This window comes from Polyergus mexicanus, unplaced genomic scaffold (genome assembly GCF_030449975.1).
Source record: "Polyergus mexicanus isolate NDT 795.1 unplaced genomic scaffold, iyPolMexi1.0 SCAF_10, whole genome shotgun sequence".
Lineage (NCBI taxonomy): Eukaryota > Metazoa > Arthropoda > Insecta > Hymenoptera > Formicidae > Polyergus > Polyergus mexicanus.
In genome coordinates, this window is record NW_027223330.1 from 9,176,426 (window position 1) to 9,202,274 (window position 25,849).

Sequence of the window (25,849 nt, forward strand, 5' to 3'; positions counted from 1 at the left end):
AAAATAACCTTTACCTTGACAATGCTATCTAATGTCACATTAACATTATCATATAATGTATAACTTAAAATCTCCCCCTTCCTCTTGTCTATAATTGTTATATTTTTCTAAAATCCATAGTTTTTTAAATATCAGAATATTCCGTTACTTTTTCCCCGCGCTATTTCCACGCATACATACCCACACACATACACATATATAAACTACGCGTTCGAAAACATTACCCGTGTGTACATAAGCGTTCTTCTATCTTCGTTATTTACTAAAAGTTAAACAAAGATAGAACGACGCTCGTGTGCACACGGGTAATGTTTTCGAACGCAGCCATATAGTAGTCTCGTCAATTTTGGCCTTCTGGGAAGATAGAAGCAGAAAATTTTTGAACATAAGAACAAAGCTGTCACTTGTGCCATCACATGATCTATCCATTATGAACACGGAGGAAACGTAATATTAGTATTCATGAAAGTACGTGTACATAAAGGAGTATCAAAATTAATGGCGCAAAATTTAAAGAGATTCTACTATGTGTATATATTAAATGCTTTTTCTGCTTTCATTTAATGATAAATCGATACAACTTAATTATTATAGTCACTTCGACCAAATATCGATTAATTAAATTGTTGATTAAGTTGTAGAATGATCAGCATCTGAGACAAAATTTCTAACAATATAATTATCATATGTAATATATAAGAGAAATTTTGCTTTTTATCATTCTACAAATTAATCAATGATTACATTAATCGAAGTTTGATCAAAATGACTGTAAAAATCAAATTATATCAATTTGCATTATTAAATTAAAAACATGCATTAAAGCTCGAAAAAGGGATCGAATATGACAAATACACAATTACTTGTTATCCGTTTCATATGAGTAAAAACTGGTTCTGCGGAAATATCCGCAGAATAATAAAAGTATTTCGTATTCATAAATTTCTAAATTTAAACAATAATTATGTGAATATTGATCATAGGTAGATGGATCAGCCCTGAAATAATACATGACATTCAACAAACAGACGCGCGCGCATTTGTCCTTACTATATTATAAAGATATATGTTTATAGTCGTTATATTTTTTCAAATTAATAATTTAATAATCTATTGAAAATGATATATTATGACAATTAAGAGCATCTGCAGAATCGATGCTTACTCATACAATATATGGGTAACAGACCAGGGGATGAATACCTGGATATTTCGAGCTCTAGATATATATATAAACATACATACATACATACATACATACATACATACATACATACATACATACATACATACATACATACATACATACATACGTGTGTCACAAATCTTGGTTGAAAAGAGTATTCGACATTTAAATTGTTATTGCTCGAGCGGAAGGAAAACACATATATGTTCGTTATATCCATATATATATATATATACACGTGACATTTATAAAAAATTACTAAAATTTTTATTTTGCCATAAAATCAAAGTTGCAAGAATATATTCTTAAAAAATACGCGAAGCAATAAACAACAAAAGAAAAAAAAATTGGTACTAACCGTAATCGCCTCGTCCCATCTGTCCACGCATACCTGCGCCGGTACCCCGAGGTCCCTGTGCAGGCCCACGAACTGGCATTGGTCCTCCCATCATGCTCGGGTGAGATGGAGATCCACTGTAAAAAGGAGAACTATATAATATCACTTTATTTATATTTCTATAAATAAAAAATATGAAATAGAGCGATCGTAACGAAAGTAGTATAATAAACAGCAATATAATAAAAAAAACGTTGCGCAAATAATAAATTAAAAATAAATATCAGTCGCTTACCCGCCTCTACCCTGTAACATTTGCATCATTCGTCTCTCCCTAGCGCGCAGCATTTCTTCTTTCTTCTTTTTATCAGATGGTGGTTTCGCCAACGAAACTTCTATGTGAGATCCACCCATTTCTTTGCCATTTAATTCATTCATTGCCTTAAAAAAAAGCACACATATATATATATATATATATATGCATATTCACAATTTACATGAAAAATGAATTTTTAATATAAAAGTTATTAAATCAAAAACAATATTATCAGAATATATCTTACCTTAACAGCATTATCTCTATCTTCAAAATGTATAAAGGCGTAATCCTTGATTTTCTTCACTCGCTCAATTTTGCCATATTGTTCGAAGCTTTCTTTCAACTTCTCCTCAGAACAATCTTGTGTTAAATTTCGTACGTAAAGCACACGTACCTAAAACAAAGTAATTTATGTTACAATTTAATATGTAGCATAACCAATAAAGACTATAGAATAGCATAATTATAAGAATAATTAAACTAAATTGTATCATTCTTTACTTTAGACATAGTCTGTTCATCTGGTTCCTCTTGAGGATCGGCCCAATCAACAATAATATCACATCCCCAAACCTTGATACGTCCAGTACTCAACCTTCGTTTGGCTAAGGAAGCTGCTTTGTGAGATTCGTATTCCAAAAAGCAAAAACCTCTATTCTTCTTTTTGTCATCTGGTGAGCTGTAGATAATCACCTCCGTCAGGCCAGCTATATATCGGAAAAAGAATCATACGAGAAGCGGATGAGATTCGCTCGAAATTTGATCGGCAATCACAAAATTTTAAGGATTGCTACTATGTAATAAATAGAAATTTTGCAAAAACAAAATATAGAGATCTAAGCAATTATTACGTTTTCATATACGATGGTTACCGTAAGTTAGAGATTTGCATTATAGTCTCGTTGTAGATACATCAATCACATTATCTTGAATATTCTTAAATATTTATGTAATATATATCACAATTGAATTACAATATTCATTTTTTTATCAAATACAATTATTATACTTCGATTAATAATAATTACTCATACATAAAAGTTTAATTAGAAGAACATATAAATATTATAATAAATAACTTTTAATTTCCGATAACTGTATTTTTATGTTCTTTTTTATATATAATGGAAAATATTGCTTGTCAGTAAACTGAATAAAAAATAATATAATAAAAGATTGCATCAGTCAGATACAATATTACTTAATTTGCAAGATATCTTTGCAGCACTTGGTTGTATGTATCTCGAAAACACGAGATTGTTATTTTATTTTTTTAAGATATTTTTTTTTAATTATTAATGTTTCCATTTTATTATTCGCAGACATAATATTTCTTATCTTATATTTTTGGCACATTTTTTAAAAATTAATATAATTAAAATCTTTAAAAAAAAAAAAAAAAAAAAATTAAAAGAAATAAATTAATCAAATAGTTTTACTGATAAACAAACTATTCAGGGATTAAGTATAAAATAAATAAAAATAAGAGAGATATTACTTCACCAACTGCTCGCAACCTGTGTCACAATAAAATTTCGAATAAAAAGCTACAGATAACCAAGATTAAAAGAACAGAAAAAATGCAAAGATGTTATTAATAACTACAAAGAGAAAGATTGAAAGCTCTAAATTCTGTAAAACACTCTTTTGATATACATGTGTTTAAAACCTTCTTTACTTTTACTGAATTTGGAAAATTTGAAAATTAATCATTTCAAGACATATAAAGACTATATTATTAAGTAGAATTCTCATGCTATTAAAATTCTCATGCAATAACTCGATCATATATAGAGCAAAGATTGACACTCTAATATTATGTTTTATTCTCTGTCTTTCTAATCCTGAGATGTGGCAATATCGTTTGTATTTTTCGCTCTCTCTCATCTTATTCTAATTTAAATTGACAGATCCTCTCCAAAAGTACTATGAAATTGTCAAACATAAACCATTTGACACTTTCCAGGGAAAAACTTTCATTTCTCTCAATATATTTCTCACAGTCCTTCTCTCCTTCCTCTCAGTTTAGAAACTCAGTTTAGAAGCTATTTGGATAACAAGACATCTCATACTACTAATAACAAATCTAAACAGCAAATCATTATTAATTTCACGTATATTAAACTTATAAAATGTATGTAATATATTTCAAAATTTCTTATAATTTCCTACTAATTATATTTGATGTATATGTAAAAATTTTATTTTTAAAAATATAAATGAATGAATTTTCTTTTATCTATTGTGTCATATATGATATGTAATAATAAAATATTTAGATGCCTTGTATCATTATATGAATTCTTGTTAAAATTAACTTCTAAATATCATTCCTGTGTCTCATAAATTTAATAATGAGTTTGTCTTTATCATTGTTATTTTCTTCCATTAATCTCCTCTCTGTGTCCATATTCTAATGTTACATGCAAGAATCTTATACACACACATACAAAATGTAGTGATTATCAGACACACTCGTTCAATCACACTGATCATTCTCTAATTTATCATTTATATTTACATCATACAAACAGTATGTTTTTTTATATTAAATTCATTATCTCTGAAGACATCACAATAAACTTACATTTATTCATTCATGAAATGCGATATATATATATATATATATATATATATATATATATATATATATATTCCTATGATAATATTATATGTTTAATATATTTTAAAAATTTAATATATATTCGCGATATTTATCTCAGAATATAATAAATAAATAGAAATATAAAGTGTTCAAAACTTTCATAAATATGTGCAAATAAAAGAATCACATGAGATGATACTACTTATTATAAAATTATATTTGCTCTTGAATTTCGAATTTTATGTCTCAAAATAAAATATATCTAAAATTTCTAAAAAATGCATAAAATATAAAAATTCGTATTATAAGTATATTGTATGCTACAGAAGCGCACAAGAAAAAATATGCCGGACAAATGATCCTAACAGAATTGCAGCAAATTCATTTAGAGTTATAAGATACAATTATACCTAATTACGATTATCTATTTGTTGCAATGATGTAAACTTTACAAACGAGAATTAATTGAAAATAAAAAAAAAAAAGGAATCACACGATGAAGAGTTCACATTTGGTTTATAAATAAATTCGTTAGTATGTTACCAAATATTTGATAATTTCCGAAAATGAATAATCAAACTTTTGTTTTTTCCGAAATTCATTACAAAATCTTTTTCACATTTATGCAAGAGGGTTGGATTTAACCCATCTGACATGTCTCGGCTAAAAAAACACGTGATTCGTTATAAGAAATTTTTGTTCCATCAACTCTCCCATAGAACTTCCATTGGTTACTGCTCGCTGATTTAAGGACAATTGTCAACTTACGTGCGTGCTTTGTAAACTCTTCGAACAAGTCATCTCGGTCTCGATTCTTTGGAATATTTCCCACAAACAAGCGATGATTGTTATATGATACGGTAACACCAATCTTTTTCCCTTTCCGAATCTCATAATCATTCAGCTGTAAGAATAATGTGGAAGGAGAGTGCCAATTAAGCTTGCCATTTATGATTTCACCTGCTTATTGGCTGTCTGAACATGGGATTTCATGAAGCGTCCTTCGGGGGGAGGGGGGGGGGGGTACATAAGAGTATCAAAAGTATGATTCTCAAAGGATCGTATGGATCATATAATAGTTCCAGGATCGATATCGTATAAGAGTGGGTGGGAGTGCCTGTCCGTTTGTTAGCGAGCCAAACGCCCCAGCGGTCCACGCAAATCTCCCATACCCCCAAAGCTTGAGACTTAGTCATGAATCATATTTGCATATTGCAAAATTGCAATGGTGCAAGACAGCATATATTTTTCTGTCAATATGTGTGTGTGTAAAACAATCTAAAAGTGTAACTTCCACATTTTCTCTTTCCATTTCCTCGTCTCTTTTTCACTTAAAAAAAAAAAAAAAAAAGAAGAAGAAGAAGAAGACGAAGTATCAGTAATAAAGATTGATTGATCAATTACACAAAATCAGGAACAGGAAAGCAGAGGGATGATAAGATAATCGCATGTATAGAGTAGGAAGCAGATAAGTTCATAACTCAACCTAAATATGTGAGAAAAAGAAGACTTGGACCAGAGAGGTGTTACTGTTCACTAATAAACCGAGAGGCAAGGAGACCAGAACTAAAGGTGCCATAAGGTGTATTCGCAGATTATGGAGTCAATATGATCCTTGGATGCTCCATAGTTCCATACCATCTACAACCACTACTTAAAAAACTACCACTCTTAAGTTATACAATACAGGTAGACAGGTAGGTAATAGGTAGGTAGGTACACACGCCTCGAATTCACTTTACCTGTTAATTTACCAAATTCCTCCAAGATCTCCTCTTTGCCTTTTGACTTTGGTATGTTTCCCACGAAAAGTCGTAGATTAGGAACGCTAATGTTTACTTTCAGACTCTTGCCGGGTTTTATTTCGTGATTATCGAGCTGTGGGATGAAGAAAACATACACATGCCTAATTTTGTTCCAATGAGTTTCGTGATTTTTAAGATAATTACGGCAGAGATGGCAAAATTTGAAAAATTTTTTTTAAATGTGCAATTTAGAATACAATCAGTATTAACAATATAGTGCGGATCCACGAAAGCGAGAAAGTGGCATGGCTTTGTCGCTCGAATCTTCACAATATAGGAAACCGGCCTTTCACGTATCATGTATTCCTGTAAACAAATTTTAAGCCTAACATTTTCCAAAATTTTGTTACAAAAATTGTCATTGTCTAATGAGAATTGACCAATTGGGCAATATATACCCCTAACCAATTAGACCACACAATCATTGTAATTTTCGGAAAGGTTCTCCACTCCCAATTTTGCCCACTGAGCAAAGAGGAGAGCTGGAAAAAGAAACTCATCCATAGGACATTAATGCATATTTCTTAATGTGTTATATTAAATATTCGGGATCAGTTGGATATAAAACTGCGTAAACATGAATAAAATAGTCAGGGACATATGCATATAAACATACATTATATGGATTGTTCTTAGCTAAAACACGCTCGCGCGCACACACACGTACCTACATGTGCAACATATATACATATATGTGTACACATACATATATATGCACGCACACGCATACATACATTTTTAAATATATACATATGCGCGTACGCACAAACTCACATATACACATATACACACATCCACATACAATATATCTCATATTTTATTTTCGACACTTAAATATCTTAATAAGATGGATTTCTTTTAACAAATATTTCAAACAAAAGTTACTTAATTTTAAGGAAACAATAAAAAATAGTAATAATGAAATAATGGTTAACAGGTTAAATACATAGTTGGTATAATACACAAATGCCTTAATCGCTTATTGATTTCTCATTTATCATGCCGCAAAGGAAATAACTCAGCATGCTGCGAGATTTAGTTACCACTTTTACATAGTACAATAAATTTCACATTGTACAATATACAAGCAAACAATAAAACCTAATTTTATTATAAAAAATAAATAAATAAAAAAAAAGTTGATTTTCTTTGCTCGAAACGATGTGATATATATTTTTTATTTGAAATTATGTAATATATATATATTTTTTATTTATTATATTTTAAAAATGCTTCAATGTATCATATTAAATAAAAAGTGAGAAATTATTTTAAAAAACCCAAACGACATAACTGATCTTAAAAAGATCTCGAAAGGTCAAACTAACATAAAATTGCAGCATTGTACGTGTATTCTCTTGAAATTAAATAACTTCAGAGTTTAAAATATTTTTCAACAAAATCCATCTTTTCAAGACATTTGGACATTAAAAATCAAATGGGACACCCTGTAGAATGTTGTGTGCAGGGTATCCCATTTTAAATAATGCATGCAAATATCTTCAAAACTATTGGTGATAAAGAAAAATATCTCGAGCAAAAATTTAATTTCGACAGGGATTTAATTTGATGTCAATAGTTTTTTTATAGGTGGAAATATACGAAGGGTATATATGACGATCAATTCCTTCCTTTGTTTTTTTGTTTATGTTTATATATATATATATAGAACCATATACTTCTCTAAACGCATAAATTGATACAACTCTTCTCATTTATTATAAAAAAATATTAATATATATCTATCAAAAAACCATTAGTTTAGAAGATAATTTAATTTTTGTGTTGCGAAGTAGTACTCGTATACGCACATGCGTTGATTTCAAAATATTTACGTGTAGCGCTTCTATCCACGCTCGTATGGATGTTTGTAGACAAACTATATTGTGTAGGACATTTTCAAATAATTGTGTGTTTAAAATTTTCTTGTCTCAGAAATTCAAAGTTCGGTTGTGAAATTATTTAAAAAGCAGATTATACTTCAAGTAAAATTGTTGATACAATTTTAATATTGGGAAAATGTCATTGTGGAGATTGCGACGGTATCGTGAAAAATCGACGAGATTTAAATTACATTGTCATTTGATGGTAAAATATATTCTCGACAAAGATTTACCCAGAAATGTCTATTGATTGTTATCGAATTTATAAATGTTGCGATTACAACAATAGTAATTGAAAATTCCCTTATTAGTTGTCAAATTGAACTCAATTTTACTCCACAACTTCTTCAATCAATGATTACAAAAAATTAATAGTATTCGTATCATATATGTGTGCATCAAGCATTATAATGGTGATGATTTTGTTCACAAAATTCTGTCAATGTGTATGTGAACTCAGCATAAGATATTCTAAAATCCATATTTTTTTCATATTCTGGCAAAGTTTTACTAACAGAGAATAAACAAACCAGGATAATTCTCATTATTGAGTTGAACATAATTCGTATTAGCATTATCTTGTTCTACATCAGCGTCTTTTAAAATGTAATATGGTATTGAGGACATATTATCAATTCATATTTTCTTTATAGTACATTTGCTGACAATAAAGGATTTTATTTAAACAAAATTTATTATAATTCTAGAAGATATCAATCTAGCTACTAGGCAACGAATGTGGTTACAACACAAAACAGTGTCCTAGCTCATGATATCATTGCATTATTTTATGAAGTTATTTAAAAAATAAAATTGACATAAAAAAAGAACTAAAAAAACAAGAACTCTTCTACAATTCAAACAACTTGAAGATAAAAGATTCTTTAAGAATGTTAACAAATTTCTAGTGAAATGCTTAAAAGGGTTGATATATCATTTAGAAGATTGCAAAATCCAGGCTCTTTGATATTAAAAAAAGACGTTTTTAACTTCAACTTTAAAAAAATAAGAATATCATACTGCTAGTATCATTTAACAAGAAAATCAAAATTAAAATATCTGTATTAATGGCTTTTCAATAAATAACCTAATATTTTTTTTTATAATGAATGAAGAGCTGCATCGATTAATGCATTCAAAAGATACCATTAAAAAAATAAAGTTGATCTTCATATCTCCTACATCTCCATCAACTTATATAATATATATATATAAAATTGTTTCTTTCAAAACTATTCAATTTTTTCAGAAACATTTTTTAATGTGACCAATAGTTTCAAAGATATTCACGTTATTTAAGTAGAATACTCTTTATATATAAAAAAAATATAGAATTAATAAGAAAAGTTATACAGATTGAATAAAATAATATATCCATGTAAATCTACTGTAAAAAAAAGAAATATAAAATAGACAATGCAGAACAAGCCACATAAAAATACATAACAGTCATTCAAAATGTTCAGGGAAAAAAAAAAAAAAAAAAAAAAAAAAAATTCCTTAGAAACATAAAATAAACTTATATTAATTTACTATATTATTAATCTTTCAATCAATATTATTATGGCACAGCCATAACATGTAGCAATAACATTATGGATCACAATAAAATTCAATAATTAAAATTCAATACCATCAGAAATTATTAATATCTCATTAAAATATTTAAAGTTAAACATTTAGAAATCGAGATAAATTTATTTTTAAGCATTTCGAAGGAGTATTATTTTGGTAGCTATACTAACAATTTTGTAACATTTCTAAACATTTTAAAATAAAAAAATAAATATTTTTAAATTGTCCACGGTGGTATTTGTAACTAAGGAAAAACTTAAAAAATAATTATGTATATATATTATATGCAATATATATATATATATATATATATATATATATATATATATATATATATAATACATACACCCGCGCGCGCACACACATATACACGCACACATACATACATACACACAAACATACAATAATACTAATGAAAATCTGAGGAAAAATATATACTGACATACCTCTCGAACAGCCTGCTGTGCAGCTTCCCTATTAGTAAATGTGATAAATGCGTATCCTCTGTTGGAACCTGACATGGGGTCCATCATCAGTCTCAAATCCCAAATTTTTCCGCATTTTTCAAATAACGGAATTAATTCGTCTTCATACATGTCTTTTGGAATTTTGCCACAAAATACCTTTTTGCAAAAATATTCAATGTAATAATTTCAAAAAATAACAAGCAGTTCTTTTATACAGCATTAAAGATATATATATATATATTATTATATATATATATATATATATATATATATATATATATATATATATATCACAAAAGGAACTATTTAAAAATATAAATATATTTTAAACATTCTATAATAAATATAAATACTTAAATTTACCTCACAACCAGTGCCAGGAGTTGGACCTTCCCAATTTGGTGGAGGACCACCATATTTTCTTTGTCCAGTAGTTACATCCAAAGGATATCCCGTTCTCTCCAAAATCATCTAAAAAATTATAATCACAATTAAATTTTTTACCATTATAAAATACTATTTAAATAAACATTTAACTAAAACCAACAATTTTGAAAAATTTAAATTATTCTAATCAACTTATGACTATAACTATTAACTGTAACTTTAAATTACTTTGATTTTGTCTTCATCTGGAGCTTTAGGTGTTGTGCTGGTGCCTGTTCCTTGACCCGCACGACTCTTCTGTCTGTATGTTTTCATTACTCCACAAAGATATGCCGATTTGTTAGATACATGTTCTAGATTAGATTCCAGAAATTGTGTAAGCACATTTAGTGCACCATCAACTGGAAATTCTTTTAAAGCGTCAAGAGCTCTTTCATCCAGATCAATATGAGCCAATTTTCCCGTCTTATAAATCTCATCCAGTTTGGCAGCCACTTTTTCATCTAGCCCATATTGCATAAGTTTGTTAAAATCTTCTGTCCGTTCCAAATTTTCCATTTCTTGCTTTTCTTCCATTTTTATTTCCCCATTTCCTTCTGCCATTGCTGAAAAACAATAATAACTATTTTATTAATCAAAATCTTTCTTTATTCTTAATATATATAAGCTAAATTATATATAAATTATTCTCATCATAAAGTATTTTATTATTTTATATAATATATATTGCATACAATAATATATATTTGTATACATTAATTTTCAAAGGTTACACATTATATTGACTTTTTTTAAATTTACACATATTTAAATATCCCATTTTCACTACAAAAAACCTATAACACATTTAACATATAAATGCAAATACATATGTGTGTACTAATTAACCAATACTTTTACCATTTTCTCTGGCAGTAAAATCAAGATATGTATGTGTGTATGTATATATATAAAATATATACAATTTTAAAATATACAAATGTTAAAAAATTTTTGAAATATAGAATTAAATTAATATAACTAAAACTCTAAAATAAGTACAAAAAACAATTATAAAAATAGATTAATAAAAATGTCTGCGTTAATATTAAAAAGCAACAGGTTTTATACATATAATATTGTTAACAGTATAAAGCTATTAATTTTTTTTATAATTATTTTTAATTTATTCATAACTCACTCCTTTGAGTAAATTTAAATTATTATTTGCGGTTCTCTATATTATTTTAATTCCTCTCCAAAAACACACACACACACAGACACACACATGTATTTCTATATTGAAATTTATATATCTAACGAGAAAGTGCGATCTTTTCCGAGATAACGATGACAAAGAGCTAGCAGAAAATCGGTGCACGCGGGAGGGAGTCTCAAGTTCATCCGCTTTCGCTTTAATCGTGATTCGAAAAAATTTGAAGGCAAAAGAAAAAGAATAAATAACTGAAAAAAATATATGTACACGCGTATTATTCGCATTACATTTGAAACGCGAAACGGAAAATGAAACGAGAGGGAAAGTTGCGATGTCGCGGCACGTCTCTCATACGTTCATTGATGACACTCGTGTTGATTATAAGCGGCGAACGGATCGGACGCGATGCAACCGTCTAACGTAAGAAACGAATTTCAAAATATATTATTTCTCGTCGCGGCGCGTAATTCATTTCGTAGATGCGAAATCGTCGAAACTCCGCGGCCGCACTTTTCTCACACGACAGTTCGCCGGCCGGCAAAACGCGATCGCACGGCGGCCCTCCGTGCCAAATATACGATGCACCTCTATATGCACTCGCGACAGATGCACTTCGCGCGACGCGCGTTTAATCCGGCGTTATTTTCCTCCCCGCGCTCGCGGAACCGCGTTCGCGGCCCGGCGTGAGAAAATCAGCCGGTACGGCCTCGATGCGTGGAAAAACCGCGGCGAGCGATTACCTTGCGAAATAAACGGACGGTCTCTCCTCCGTGCGAGGAAATGGCGACAGACGTCAACGTGATATCGCGGGACTACGGGGTTCACAAAACGACGCGCAAAGATACGCTCGAACCCAGCGACACGACGTTGGCCATTTCTCGCTCGCGCGAATTCTGATTGGTCCGGGGGACGCGCGAAGAGGAAGGCCCGACGAGGAAAAAAAAAGTCGGCCGCTCTCCGAAACCCCGGCCTCGGAGTAAACGCGTCCGGAGCGCGCTCTCGGGAAAAGAGGTCTCGTTTAATTCTCGGCGAAAGAATAAATCCCCGGCAAACGTTTCGTGCGAAATGGAATTATTCTATCGCGAAGACGCAACGCGAAAGGTCGAGCGACTTTTCCAAGTTAAGGAACTCCCCCGGATGGTGAAATCATTTTATGACGAGAAATTAAGATTTTCGTTAACGGGCAAATTTGTGAAAATTATAGAAATTTACGATAAGTTCTAATGGAATGGTAAAAAAAAATATTTACAACTTTCTACAACTTCTCGCGACATTTTTATACGAGCGATACGTGGTATATTAAAGTTATAAAAGTTGTAGATAATAATTAAACTACATATATAATGTAGTTGTCGATAAAAAAAATCACAACTTTTCATATAAATTTATAAAAAACCACAAATCCGGCCCAAATCGCGTAGTTCGATATAAAAATTACATCAGAAATAATATAATAATAGTTGTTGTATCATAAAAAGAAAGAATTATAATTTTCACATGATAGATCGTAAAATTATTTCCACCGGGGGATTATAATAACTACCATGTCCACCTTTCAGAGAAGCCACGATGACGTATTAGCAGCAAAAATGTCTTTTTACGCGATTAAATTTATGCGACCGCGTGGAGGAGAGGGGGGGGGGGGGGGGGGCAGGCGGTTGATTTCGTAAAATCTTCGAAGATCGGGTATAGGGAATCACGCCGTGCTATTCATTATAGTACGATTTCTATGCGCGCGCGCTTTTGCACATGAATACCCTACCGCGTATTTACGAACGAATTTGAGCGAATACGACGAGGGTATTCACGAAGAAGCGCGCAATTTTGTTGCGTTTTTTACAAATATCGAAATCTATCTTATAATCTTTTTCGTAATATATTTAGCATTTATATAGCATCTATTACGAATCGTGTAAATTAAGAGAAAAATTACACATCGTTTTCAAATATTGTAATAGTCGTATGAAAAATGATATATGAAAAATATGATATATGAATGCATCGTTATAAAATCTCGAATCATCTCGAATAATACATATACGCATTTATTCATTGTTTCGGAGCCGTTTGGCCTACCGGTATATTTTCTGTTTGAGAGAATTAAAATTTATAAATTCGTCGATCGAAAAAAAAATATAATATATGTAATTATCTGGAGACCAAAAAGATTTCTTCGGATAATGTACCTTTCTTCTCATGTCTCTGTACCGTATATTATAATATCCCACATGAGAGAGAGAGAGAGAGAGAGAGAGAGAAAGAGAGAAAAAAAGAAGCGTATTCGATTATTTCGCGCAAAGGACATAAACAACGATTCTATATAAATCGTAAGAAGACAGAAAGAAGAGAAAGGAAAGAGAGACGGAGAGTGGAGCGATATATTTATGATAAAAGATGCGTGTATACCTGTGCCAAATTTGTTCACCTCACCGGTATTAATTTAGCAGATTTGTTGTTTTAATGACGAGGAAACACCAATTGCAACGGCAACACAAGAAAATAGTCAGGATCTCCGCAGCCCAGGTGTCATAAAATTCATAATTAATTGGCACGCCACAGTTTTTTCGCGAAGAAAACGTTTCTCCCTACTTCAGGTTGATGTATGATGATAATGACAACGGTGGCCACAGCAGTGGCGGCGTCGGCGGTGGCAATGGCGATGGCAATGGCGGTAACGGTGATGATGGCAGTGATAGTGGCGATGGAGGTGATGGTGATGGTGATGATGATGATGATGATAAGGGTAGCGGTTATGATGACGATGACGGTAACGGTGGCAAAGGCGGTGGTGGAGGTGGTAAGGATAGAAGTAGATTTAGCGATGGAGGAGATGATAGCAATGATGACGATAGAGCGATGGCGGTGAAAGTAGCAGTGGCGGCAGCAGTGGCAATGATGGTGACGATGGTGGTGGCGGTGGTAGCGATGATGACGATGATGGCGATGATAGTGGCGGTGGTGACGGCGGCGGCGACGGCGGCGATGGTGGCGACGGTGGCGATGGTAGCGACAGCAGCGACAACGACGACGATAGCGGTAGTGGCTGCAACTTTACTCGCGATTACGTTTACACCGTTGCGCGCGACTGCATCGAACGATATGCGGACGCGGCACGCGCGAAGAGATAAAGAAGAAACGACGAGAGGAATGTTCGTTTTATTATGTGCGACCGGTGCGTGATGTTTCAGATTATTTGGATTAAATTTAGTTTGCGTAGGCACTTCCACGTAATTGAGAACCGAAGAATGAGACAGATAAATTGACACATATATAGATTCTTCTTTTTCTTCTTGTTTTATTTGAATCTCCGTCCGTTGAACAAAGTAACACGTCGAAACACAGATTTTGTAAATTATTTTACTAACGATAGCGAGAACGAGATGACAGTGACGACGATAACGATAATGGCACTGATGGTAATGACAACGATGAGACTGATAGTAATTACGATGATAATGTGTGCGCGAGACGACAACGATGAGTGAAGTTTAAGGCTCGGGCGCAGCGTTTTGATATCGTGTAGTGCCTACATAGCCGTGATGCATAAATTGGACTGTCTCACTGAAAGAGCGGTGCAATGGTGCAAACTCCACAAAACCGAAACCAGTTTCTTTGCGCCCGCCGTCGAAATTGCGCCCTAGTCCAATCCGATTCAACCGCTCACCTCTCTTCAAAGGATACACGGGCTCCGCCTTACTCAGGATCGTCACAAGCACCGGATCGCCCCGTGCTTGTTTTCAAACCCGACGAAGATAACTGTCGAACTCAAAGATCTCCAAATACTATTCTTCTATTACGCTCTACGGAGATGCGTACAAACATTTCATATATTAGAATTCATACATTTTAATTACGCGAAAATAGATAAGAAATATATTTATGTATATATGTATATTACCTCTTTAACAAATTTTCCTTTCTCGATTTCATTATTTTAAGAGTTTGTCAAGCGTTTTATCCTCCTCCGCACATAAATGTCTTAATATAAAATTTAAAAATTTAGAAAAGTCTGTAATATATAGGATCATTGCATTTCTCTGTATTAATTAACTTAATATCATTTTATATGTAATTCGAGCTTCTCAGTCTAGATTATTATCGCATTCGAGAAGAAACTAAGGAGAATATAACGTTTCCTGTTATGTTTTATATGAAAGTACAAAAATAGGTAGAGATTATTATATTAAATTTTTCTAAACCTTCTATTCTCCAAAAATAATCTTGTGCGATTTGCTCTTTCATGCGGTTTGCGATTCAAGTGTTTCATTTTTTTTTATGATTTACATCGACCATAAAGATAAATTGTCAAATAATATAACATAAATTAAAATATTTAACTTTTGTGTCGTTTCTTTTATAAATATAAATTTAAATTAGTTAATTTTTTATATCATTTTTGTTATGCAGAAGAGATTTATCCGCAGCAAAATTTTTACTCCAAAAAAATTTCTTAATACGATACACAGTCATGTAAAAACTCTACGAAACATGGAAACTGATTATTTAGCAAAATATTTTCCTCTATTTAATTATTATCAAGACATTATCGCATTGCGCAAAATCTTAAGATTTCAATAAAATAAGAGAGAGAGAGAGAGAGAGAGAGTGAGAAACAAAAAATAAAATAAGCATATATTTCCTTCTTGCGAAACAAGGCGATGCCAAGAAACTTCTTCTTCTTCTTTTTTTTCAAAAAGTAAAATAAAAGCTTTTGATTAAATTGAAACGGCGAAGTTACAAAAATATAGCTTCTCTCTATCTATCTCTCTTATAATTGCGCGAATTACGCGCGGTGAACCGTTGATGCACATATGTATCTGCAAGCGTACACGCATCTGTGTTCTCGGCACAATCTCTAATGCGTGTTCGCTTCATCGAAACGGCGATCTCAGCGGGCGGAATGAGCTAACGATATTATACGGCCCTGCGTGCAAACCGTAAGCGGTAGAGCGTGGTCCAACTGAGCGAGTGCAAGAATATGTCGACTCACTCGCTCTCGCACTGCAGAAACCTGTTCGGCTCGGAACTTTTCTATTTTCTTGGCGATTATTTTTATCTGGTAAGAATCGCATGCAAGCAAGCAGATAAGCAGACAGAAAGGCAACCAGGCAAGTAAGCAGGCAGACGAGCCAGCCAGGTGTCGCGCTACGTCTTGTTGTGCCACATCGGTTTTGCCGGAAGCGGGCCATTCTGAAAAGTACCAACCAACAGCCGGCTAGTAGGCAACGTTCTTGCCACAAAAATTCTTCTCGAACATCGTCACACGCCGTTCGCCGCGCACCTTCCTTTTCCTGTCTCCCTTATTTTATTCTCCCTCCTTTTCTTATTGCCTCTCTTTCCTCGATCGTTCTTTCGTCCTTCTTTCTTTCTTTTAATTTTCTCTTTGTCGTGTTTGCTACTTCCTTCGTTTTTTCCCTGCCCCCCCTCTCTCTATCTCTCTCTTGCTCTCGCTTTTTCTCTTTCTTCCTTTCTCAAACACACACACACATTTTTTTTTTTCTTATTTCTCTTTCTATATTTGGATTCTTAGCTGTCCTTGTCACATTAATCGATTGTCTGCGCCGTACAAATAATATATCTTTCTAACGTCCTCACACCCCATGATCGTGGAAGATTGAAATTTAAGCAACGTTAACGAATTTCTATCAATTTTTAAAAAGTTCTTATATCTATGGTTTGCGCTATGCTATTTATTTGTGTGTATTTACATATATTTGTATATGCGTTTGGCAATGCAAAATATATTAGCATTCGGACATCGATAAAACCGTATCACATGAAACAAAGCGCTTTAACGATAACTTAAAATCGTAAATTTAGTATAAAATTGAAAATAATGATAATTAAGATAGATGTATTCATATTTATATCCATTTTAAAAATTAACGAATAGAATTAAATTGCATTATTTAAACAGACGTATAATAAAAGTAGAGTTAAGTTTTTTATATGCGATAGCGTAAAATAATATAATATAAAATATTATTTTACAATAACAATAAATTAAAAATCTCAGCGAAAATTAACGCTTAAAGAATATTATGCTAGAAAGAAAAAAATAATAAACATAATTGTTTTTGAAGTCGCTATATAATATCCAATCTGCATTTAAATTTTGAAAATTTAAAATAGCAGTCCAATACGGTGGTCAAAATATATGTATATGTGTGATTTAAAATTTAATTATATTGATTTAATTATATATTAGCTAAAACTTTATATATTTAAGGATTTTAGAGACTGCTGATTGTCAAAATATATATGAATAATATTGTCAAAATATATATATCAATGTATTGTCAAAATTTGAAAATTTAAGATGGTATAGATACAATATGGCGATCAAAATGACTAACAATTATAATGAAATCTTGGAATAATATACTATACGGGGCTCTAGTCTGCTACAACGAGATTATCTCCACTTCCGTCAAATTCAGGGCCGTAGCCGCGGCGCGAGACGTCTACAAACACGTTTTCTTTCTGAAAGAGAACACGGGTCGCCCGTAGATCTACGCGCTTGGATCGTTACCCTCACGCTATTCGGGAGTAGTTTAGCGCATATGGAAAGGATGCCGTTAGCTATTTCGAGATTCCACTGTATTACATATAAGTTTGAAATCTGGAAACAAGAAAAATGTTACGTTTCGCGGGATAGATCTCGAAATTGATCTCGAATAAATCTTAAATTGACTGTACGAATTTTGTTCGGACTGGTCGCTTGTATCGAAAGCTTGTATCGACATATCGGAAAAAAAATACTATTAGATTTTTTTATTACAGTTTTAGTTATAAAGATATTTTAATTGAAAGCACAATTTTGACACAAAAGTTTGACATGAGAATAAACTACTTGGTAACGTTCTAAAGATACGTAAAACGATGCTATATATCGTGGACATACCATATAGTCGCATAGCCAGTTACTTTTTATATGTATATATATATGTCTTGGCGTTAACAAACAAACATCCATGCTCCCAAGAGACATTACAGCGTATCCTTTATCCGAATGATAGGTTTTTTCGAACATAATTTGAAAATAATTGATTATATTCTTATATTAAATAAGTTTAGTTCTTCTCAAAAGAAGAATACTAAGAAAATATTATACTTGGATATATTTCTTCACTACTATAGTAAAATCGCGAGCGATGTTATTCGATGGTTTGAAATATCGATGAACATTGTTGAAACAATATCAGATACAAGATATATAGCGTGAGTCGAAGGGCATGTGCAGAGAATCAAGTGATGCTCGACCGCACAGCAGCTGAGAAGACGAGAATTTTTCCCGACGACAATACTTAATGATCGCGCTGTGCAAGTTCGGTTTGTTTCCCACGTTAATATCGGCCATCCACACCACGAATGCAGACAGTAAGGAAGATTTTTCTCAGGAGAGACCCCCTCGCAAGCTAGCATAAACAGTGTGGCATTAACATCGGCCCCCCAGCAGACCTGCAGTGAGTCTTGCTGCCTTCTCACTCGCTTTCGCGCAAACTCGTTTGCCTCTGAGAGAAATTCTCCCTTTTTCAGGGATAAATAGGGGTGAACCTGTATTACAGGACAATAACCATCGCTTGGCAGAACAGCCGTGCGTAATTCGGAGGAAAAAAAAGGAGGAGCAGAGGACGTAAAGGCGGAGCCCGGTTTCTTCAAGGGGTCGTTGGACTAGGGCGCTATGTAGATTATCATAATAAAGGTCGCCTAAATGTTATCTCATATTAAGTCATACTTTTGTTTTCTTCTTACGCTTTGGAAACTATTCTTATGCGCGTAGTAAGGGAAGTGCATTTCTTTATTTCTACGCACCCGGTATAATTCGAGAACATGCGGACACTGTCCTATGGTGAGATGATGAAACGTAATGCAAAAGGTCTTTGGATGAAACCGACAATTGGGAAGATTTATTTCAGAGCAGCTAATTTGATTTTTTTTTTTTTTTTTTTTTTTTTTTTTTTTTATCAAGAGTTTTGAACATGCGCGAAAACCTATTTTAAATTAACTTAATAAACACGGAAATTTCGATTTTTAAATAGTATTCTAAATAAAAGAAATTTTAATAATCATTCGTGCCGATAAATCTAGCATATTTTATTTCGATCAAAATTCTATATTGCTGAAAAAAAGGAATATTTAATTAAAAAATTGCGCAAAATATAAAAAATTTTTAGAAATGTTTTTTTCATATCAAGCGATGCGATAAGTGTCGCACATCAAGCTCATACGTACGTAAAAAAGAAACGTCTAAACTGGTCGTACAACTATACTTATGGCATATCGTCGAGACGCTACTTAAATAATAGCTCCGAAATTCTGATGTCAAATGTATTTTCAATTAAAATATCTCCAGGGCCGAAGCTGTAATAAAAAATTTAGTAACATATTTTTCCAATGCCATATAAACTTTCGATTTCGACCGAATAAGGCTGATATTACATTCATACGATAAAATATTTCGAACGTATCGGTTGGCTATCAAAATAGAGAATTCTTAAAATCTCAATAAAGATTCTAGAAATTCTCTATTCGATAACCAATCGCGCTACAAATATAATATTACTCTAAGATTAGTACAGTCAATCCGATTCCAAGATATATATTTCTCGAAAAGTAAAGGCCTTTTCGAACGAATTTGCATAGTCGCATAAACATATGCGTAAGGAAATTGATTGATCCGTTTCCTTATGGATTTGTTTATGCACCAATCAATTTCTATGCATATATTTGGGCGACTATGCCAATCCGTCTGGATAGGCCTTAATGCAGCATATATCAATGATGACGTCACAATCGGAGCACTCGCGGAAACTTGCGAGACACACGACACACATCGCACATCGCTGGTTTGGGCGTTGTTTACTCCCAACATTCATATGTAGTTCTATCGAAAGATTGTAAAAGTTGTAAAAGTATTTAAAAATCGAATTCTCCTTGCAAATATATCGAAAAAGTGCTGAAGACTTTATGTTATAACAAACCTTTTTAATTTATAATAAAACATTAAACAGGCTTACTAGAAAGGGGAAGAAAGCAAAGATGCAAAGTGTTCAATGAAGCTATAAAGTGTTTTGTAAAAAAGCTTTTAGATGCGACATCACGGTCCGGATTGATTAGATCAAAGAAAAAAGAAAAAAGTAACAGAAATGATTACCCTTTCTCGCGCGATAACGCCGATCATCGTCGCGTGCTGGTTATACTATCAGCTGGGCGTTGTCGTGGTCGGTCAGTACGAGTGGCACACCCGCGACGCCTTCGACGAGATTCGCATGCGAATGGACAAGGTGAACGAAGACAATTGTCAGATTCAGCATCTCGGCGATTTGTACCTGCCGGAAGATGCGGTGTCACATCAGCCCGACATCAAGGATATCAATATCAATCCCGTGTTTCCAAATCGCACGGCCTTGTTGCACCTTCATAATATGGCGCTTAGCAGGAGCTTCTTCTGGAGTTACATTCTGCAGTCGCGATTTATCCGGCCAGCGATCAACGACACTTATGATCCAGGCATGATGTACTACTTCCTATCTACGGTGGCGGATGTCTCCTCCAATCCGTACATCAATGCCTCGGCCATCTACTTTTCACCCAATATGTCCTATTCGCCATCCTATAGAGGTTTCTTCAATAAAACTTATCCCAGATTCGCACCCCGCACCTTCAGAGCGGATGACTTCAATGATCCTATACATGTAGAAAGAATATCTACTAGGAATACATTCACTGTGCAAGATTTAGGAGCATTTCCCACTACTAGGCTCAGCGATGACTACACTACTGATTTTTATCGTATAAACGAATGGTATCTCAAAAAGCAATTCTTTTTACTAGTAAAAACTACAAAATTTAAAATACATTAAATTTGATTAATTAATATTAATTCATATATTTTATGGGACATTTGTCCTAAAGTTATTCTATATTTTACTTACAGGTACAAAAAATGGTTACCAGATAATGTAGATAAAAGACATGATACTAAAACAACTTACCAAATTGAAATTCGTTATGCCAATAATACAAATGAAACATTTTCTTTCCACGGTCCACCTGGTAATACAGGAATTATAAACAATTTGATAATCTGAATTTCATACTTATTTTATTTACATTATAATTTACATTGCAGGTGCTGATGAATATCCTGGCCCTGTGAAATGGACAAGGCCGTATTTCGATTGTGGTCGATCCAATCGATGGCTTGTAGCTGCAGTAACACCTATAGCAGATATCTATCCGCGACATACTGGTTTCAGACATATTGAATATCCAACGTATGTTAAATTAATATAATGATACAATAGGTTTATAAATTGTAATAAATAAAAAAATCTGTTAGGTATACTGCTATCTCGGTGATGGAAATGGACTTTGACAGGATAGACATAAATCAATGTCCCAAGGGTAAAGGAAATAGTGGTCCTAATAGATTCGCCAATACCGCCAGATGTAAAACTGATACTACAGAGGTATATATTTAAATATTATGATATAAATCAAATTACGTTCGTTAAAAATATACACACAATATATATATATGTATGTATGTATGTACAATATACAATATATTGCTGTACATGTCTTATTTACAGTGCGAGCCGATACATGGTTGGGGTTTCAGAAGAGGCGGATATCAATGCAGATGTAAACCCGGTTATAGACTACCGACTGTCGTACGACGACCTTACCTCGGGGAAATAGTGGAAAGGGCGACACAAGAACAATACTATAATGCTTTTGATTGCCTGCGGATTGGCTGTATGCGTTTTTCTTTTTGCAGTATTAATCGGCAAAGAGTAACTTTAATTACTAGTTTTAATGAGAATTTTATTCTGCAGGGGTTCATAAAATGCCAGTACAATGGGAAAAAGCAAAATCATATATCAGAGAAAAATATCTCGAACAGTATCATAACTATAGGAATCACTCAACTGGTCCAGCTGCGCTTCATGATATAAAGATGAACATTGATCAGGTTCTCAAATTTATTTTAGGCATAAATTCGAGAACTTGTAAAAAGTACGTACTATTACTGCATTTTCTATTACTGAAATATTTATTTTAATTTGAACAATATTCTTTAATTGTGTTTCCCCAGTTATGCACCACAAGATTTAGTATTACGCGGTGATGTTAGTTTCGGAGCGGAAGAATTTTTTGAAAATGAAGCAAAAATGGCGACTAGATTGGCAAACTTTATCAGTGCATTCCTTCAAATATCCGATCCCTTGGAAGTATATTCGGGTAAAAGAGTAGCCGATAGAGCGCTAACGGAAGATCAAATGATAGGAGAGACATTAGCCCTAATACTTGGTGATACAAAGATATGGTCATCCAGCATTATGTGGGATCGTAATAAATTTACTAATAGAACATTTTTCGCCCCATATGCTTACAAGACTCAATTAAATACGCGTAAATTTAAAGTCGAAGACTTAGCCAGATTGAATGACACAGGTAAAATGAAATTCATATTAAAAGAAAAAACTTTAGAGAAATTAGAATCTATTTTTACTTAAATTTTTAATTAGATTTGTTCCGTTAGTAAATCAGATTCAACGCATAAACTTTTTAAATATTAGATTAATTAAGGCTTTATATTATTTGCTATATTTATGTACTATATAGATGAAGTATACACAAAGAAAAGTTATTTCCAAATGTTAAAGCAACGTTGGGCGACGAACTTTGATCAGTTGGAAAAATATTACATGAAGATAAAAATTCGATTCAATGAAACTGGAGAGCATTTAAAAAAGTTTGAACACTATCCGAACTTTTACAGGTAAGGAAATACGTATATTGCGTTTGTTAATGCAAAATTAATGCGATGATAACTACATATATCTTATCGATATGCTCTGAAGTGATGATGAGTAAAGCATTAAAGTATAAAAGGATTATGTCTCAAAGGATAAGGGAAATCCGATCTCTAAAATACGATTTATTCTAATGTGTGGGAATATAGTGGATGGGTCATCTGTGTGTAGGGCAGCAAACCTGGACCATGGGCAGTGGACAACTCCATACTTCGATTGTAACGGCAAGGTGAAGAAGTGGGTAATTACCTATGCATCCCCGTTTTTCGGCTGGGACAGCTTGAAGGAGAAACTGGAATTCAAGTAAGTGTTCTTGTCTGTGTGCGATCATATGAGGAGGATATATCTTCGTATGTATATGTATGTGTTATATAAGCGCGCGCGCACGCAAGAGAGCATATGTATCAGAAAAATTCAATGTGAGAGATACGCTATGGAGACACGAAACCAGTTTCATAATAAAAACGAGAGGAAACGAGAAAGATCATATTTAACATTAAGATACTTACAGAGGTATTGTAGCTGTTACTATGGACTTACTTCAGGTAGATGTAAACCAATGCGATGATAAATTTTACCGACCAAACGCATTCAAAGATACGCACAAGTGCGATAAGAAGACGTCATATGTAAGTCATTATTTTAAACAGTAGTATTATATTAAATGATAATATTTGTTGTACAGGGTATCCTAGAGTTCACACCACCTAATGATAGATTCTTGAGATCATTTGGAGACGATTTTTCCTCAGTGAAAATGTCGAATAGTTTCTGAATTATAAGTGAATAAAAAAAAAGATTTTTCGCAAACGAAACTTCATAGAATTAAAAGATTACTCCGAAACTGCATTTTTTAAATAGAGTTTACTTTGATAGAATTTTAATTTAAGACTTAGTTAAACAAATGGCAAAAATAGAGAATTTGCAAAAAATTATGACTTTCTCGACATTTTCGCTGAGAAAAAATCGTCTCCAAATGATCTCAAGAATCTACTTTTAATAGGTAATGCGGTGACTGCGGGACACCCTGTATAAATTCAAAAATATTGAAAACGGATATATTATTTGTTGTATTTCCAAAATATTTTCTGCATATGATAATTTCATTTATATTTGTGGAGGATAAATTTTATCTAATTTATTTCTACAGTGTGTACCTATTCTTGGGAGAGGATTTGAGACAGGTGGATATAAATGTGAATGTAAGCAGGGCTTTGAATATCCATTTGAGGATTTAATTACATATTATGATGGGCAATTAGTCGAAGCTGAATTTAATAATATTGTAAATGATCAAGAAACCAGGTACTTATAATACTTATATCTTTTTATAAATAAATAAATAATTTGATAAAGAATTTTATAAATATTTGAAAATTATTATTAAGCTATTATGCGCGTTTGTCTTAAAATTATCTATTAACGATTACATTATATGATGAATAGTGATTTATACAGGTTCTATACATTGTTATTTTAGATATGATATGTTTAAATGTCGATTGGCTGGTGCTTCGTCAATTCAAGCCAGTTGGGTAATTCTCCTACCAACCCTGATAATATTTTTTCAAAATCGAAGAAGGTAAATATAAAATATATACATACATATACATATATGCAGTGTGTTTGACTTAAGTGTTACACGTGTGTGTGACATTTAAAAATTTTCGTTTAGGTCTCATTATCTAGATTTTCTTTTTTAATTTTTATTTAAAGAATTTTTTTATAACTCTATTAGTTAAAAAAATAATCGTGTTAACACTTCAATTCAATAAAATCAAACACATTGTGTATATGTATATACACACGTACACACAATAATATTAATGAAGATCTGAGAAAAAGTATATATTATATATATAGTTTGTAAGATTCAATGTTTTGTAAAACACTATTACTGCATTTCTATTGCTGCTTTCTACATCAGCAACTGTAATATTCATGCCGTCCAATTAAATGCAAATTAAGTTATTATTATTAGAAATAGATAAATGAAGATTACAAATTAAGTCATCGAATAAAATTTTTGTAATGGCAATACAAAATAACAACTCGTTATATTTTTATATCTATAGTATATTCTCCAAATGTAATTGAACTTTTTATATAAAGATTTTTAGGAATTTTATATATATGTATATTCAAAGATATTTATATATTTTCTTATATTAAAAACGCTTCTCTCCTTCTCCTCCTTATAATGCTAAAGGCAGTTTTTTTATAGACAAAGTATGATGTAATTCACAAAACTTTCATTATAAACAT

General features: G+C 32.3%; 3 protein-coding genes across 9 annotated transcripts in view; 2 read left to right on the forward strand and 1 right to left on the reverse strand.

Moving 5' to 3' along the window:
- Positions 1 to 14,711, reverse strand: part of Syp (synaptotagmin binding cytoplasmic RNA interacting protein) — a 27,109-nt gene extending 12,398 nt beyond the window's left edge. For 3 of the 7 annotated variants that reach the window (XM_070303145.1, XM_070303143.1, XM_070303138.1), the window contains exons 1-9: positions 12,500 to 12,605; positions 10,793 to 11,169; positions 10,541 to 10,648; positions 10,157 to 10,333; positions 5,216 to 5,351; positions 2,344 to 2,549; positions 2,087 to 2,236; positions 1,819 to 1,964; positions 1,545 to 1,660 (exon numbers count right to left, since the gene is read on the reverse strand). In XM_070303145.1, coding sequence (XP_070159246.1) covers positions 1,545 to 1,660; positions 1,819 to 1,964; positions 2,087 to 2,236; positions 2,344 to 2,549; positions 5,216 to 5,351; positions 10,157 to 10,333; positions 10,541 to 10,648; positions 10,793 to 11,167 — 1,414 coding nt within the window. In that variant the 5' untranslated portion in view covers positions 11,168 to 11,169; positions 12,500 to 12,605. Of the gene's footprint in view, positions 1 to 1,544; positions 1,661 to 1,818; positions 1,965 to 2,086; positions 2,237 to 2,343; positions 2,550 to 5,215; positions 5,352 to 6,189; positions 6,326 to 10,156; positions 10,334 to 10,540; positions 10,649 to 10,792; positions 11,170 to 12,046; positions 12,067 to 12,499; positions 12,606 to 14,165 lie in introns of those variants that run through there. The other 4 variants (XM_070303140.1, XM_070303141.1, XM_070303139.1 and 1 more) reach the window with 4 other exon arrangements.
- LOC138937159 (uncharacterized) lies at positions 14,180 to 15,705 on the forward strand. Its single transcript, XM_070303146.1, has 2 exons — positions 14,180 to 14,931; positions 15,436 to 15,705. Exons 1-2 carry the CDS (start codon positions 14,358 to 14,360, stop codon positions 15,513 to 15,515), a joined length of 654 nt encoding a protein of 217 aa, XP_070159247.1. The 5' UTR covers positions 14,180 to 14,357; the 3' UTR covers positions 15,516 to 15,705.
- A 4,868-nt stretch (positions 15,706 to 20,573) lies between these two features.
- On the forward strand, positions 20,574 to 25,732 carry LOC138937097 (uncharacterized). Its single transcript, XM_070303019.1, has 12 exons — positions 20,574 to 21,567; positions 21,700 to 21,818; positions 21,895 to 22,039; positions 22,105 to 22,234; positions 22,358 to 22,523; positions 22,604 to 22,784; positions 22,864 to 23,222; positions 23,394 to 23,550; positions 23,756 to 23,887; positions 24,096 to 24,213; positions 24,735 to 24,889; positions 25,065 to 25,732. The coding sequence occupies exons 1-12, from the start codon at positions 20,909 to 20,911 to the stop codon at positions 25,168 to 25,170; spliced, it is 2,427 nt and encodes an 808-aa protein (XP_070159120.1). The 5' UTR covers positions 20,574 to 20,908; the 3' UTR covers positions 25,171 to 25,732.
- The last annotated feature ends 117 nt before the right edge of the window (positions 25,733 to 25,849 follow it).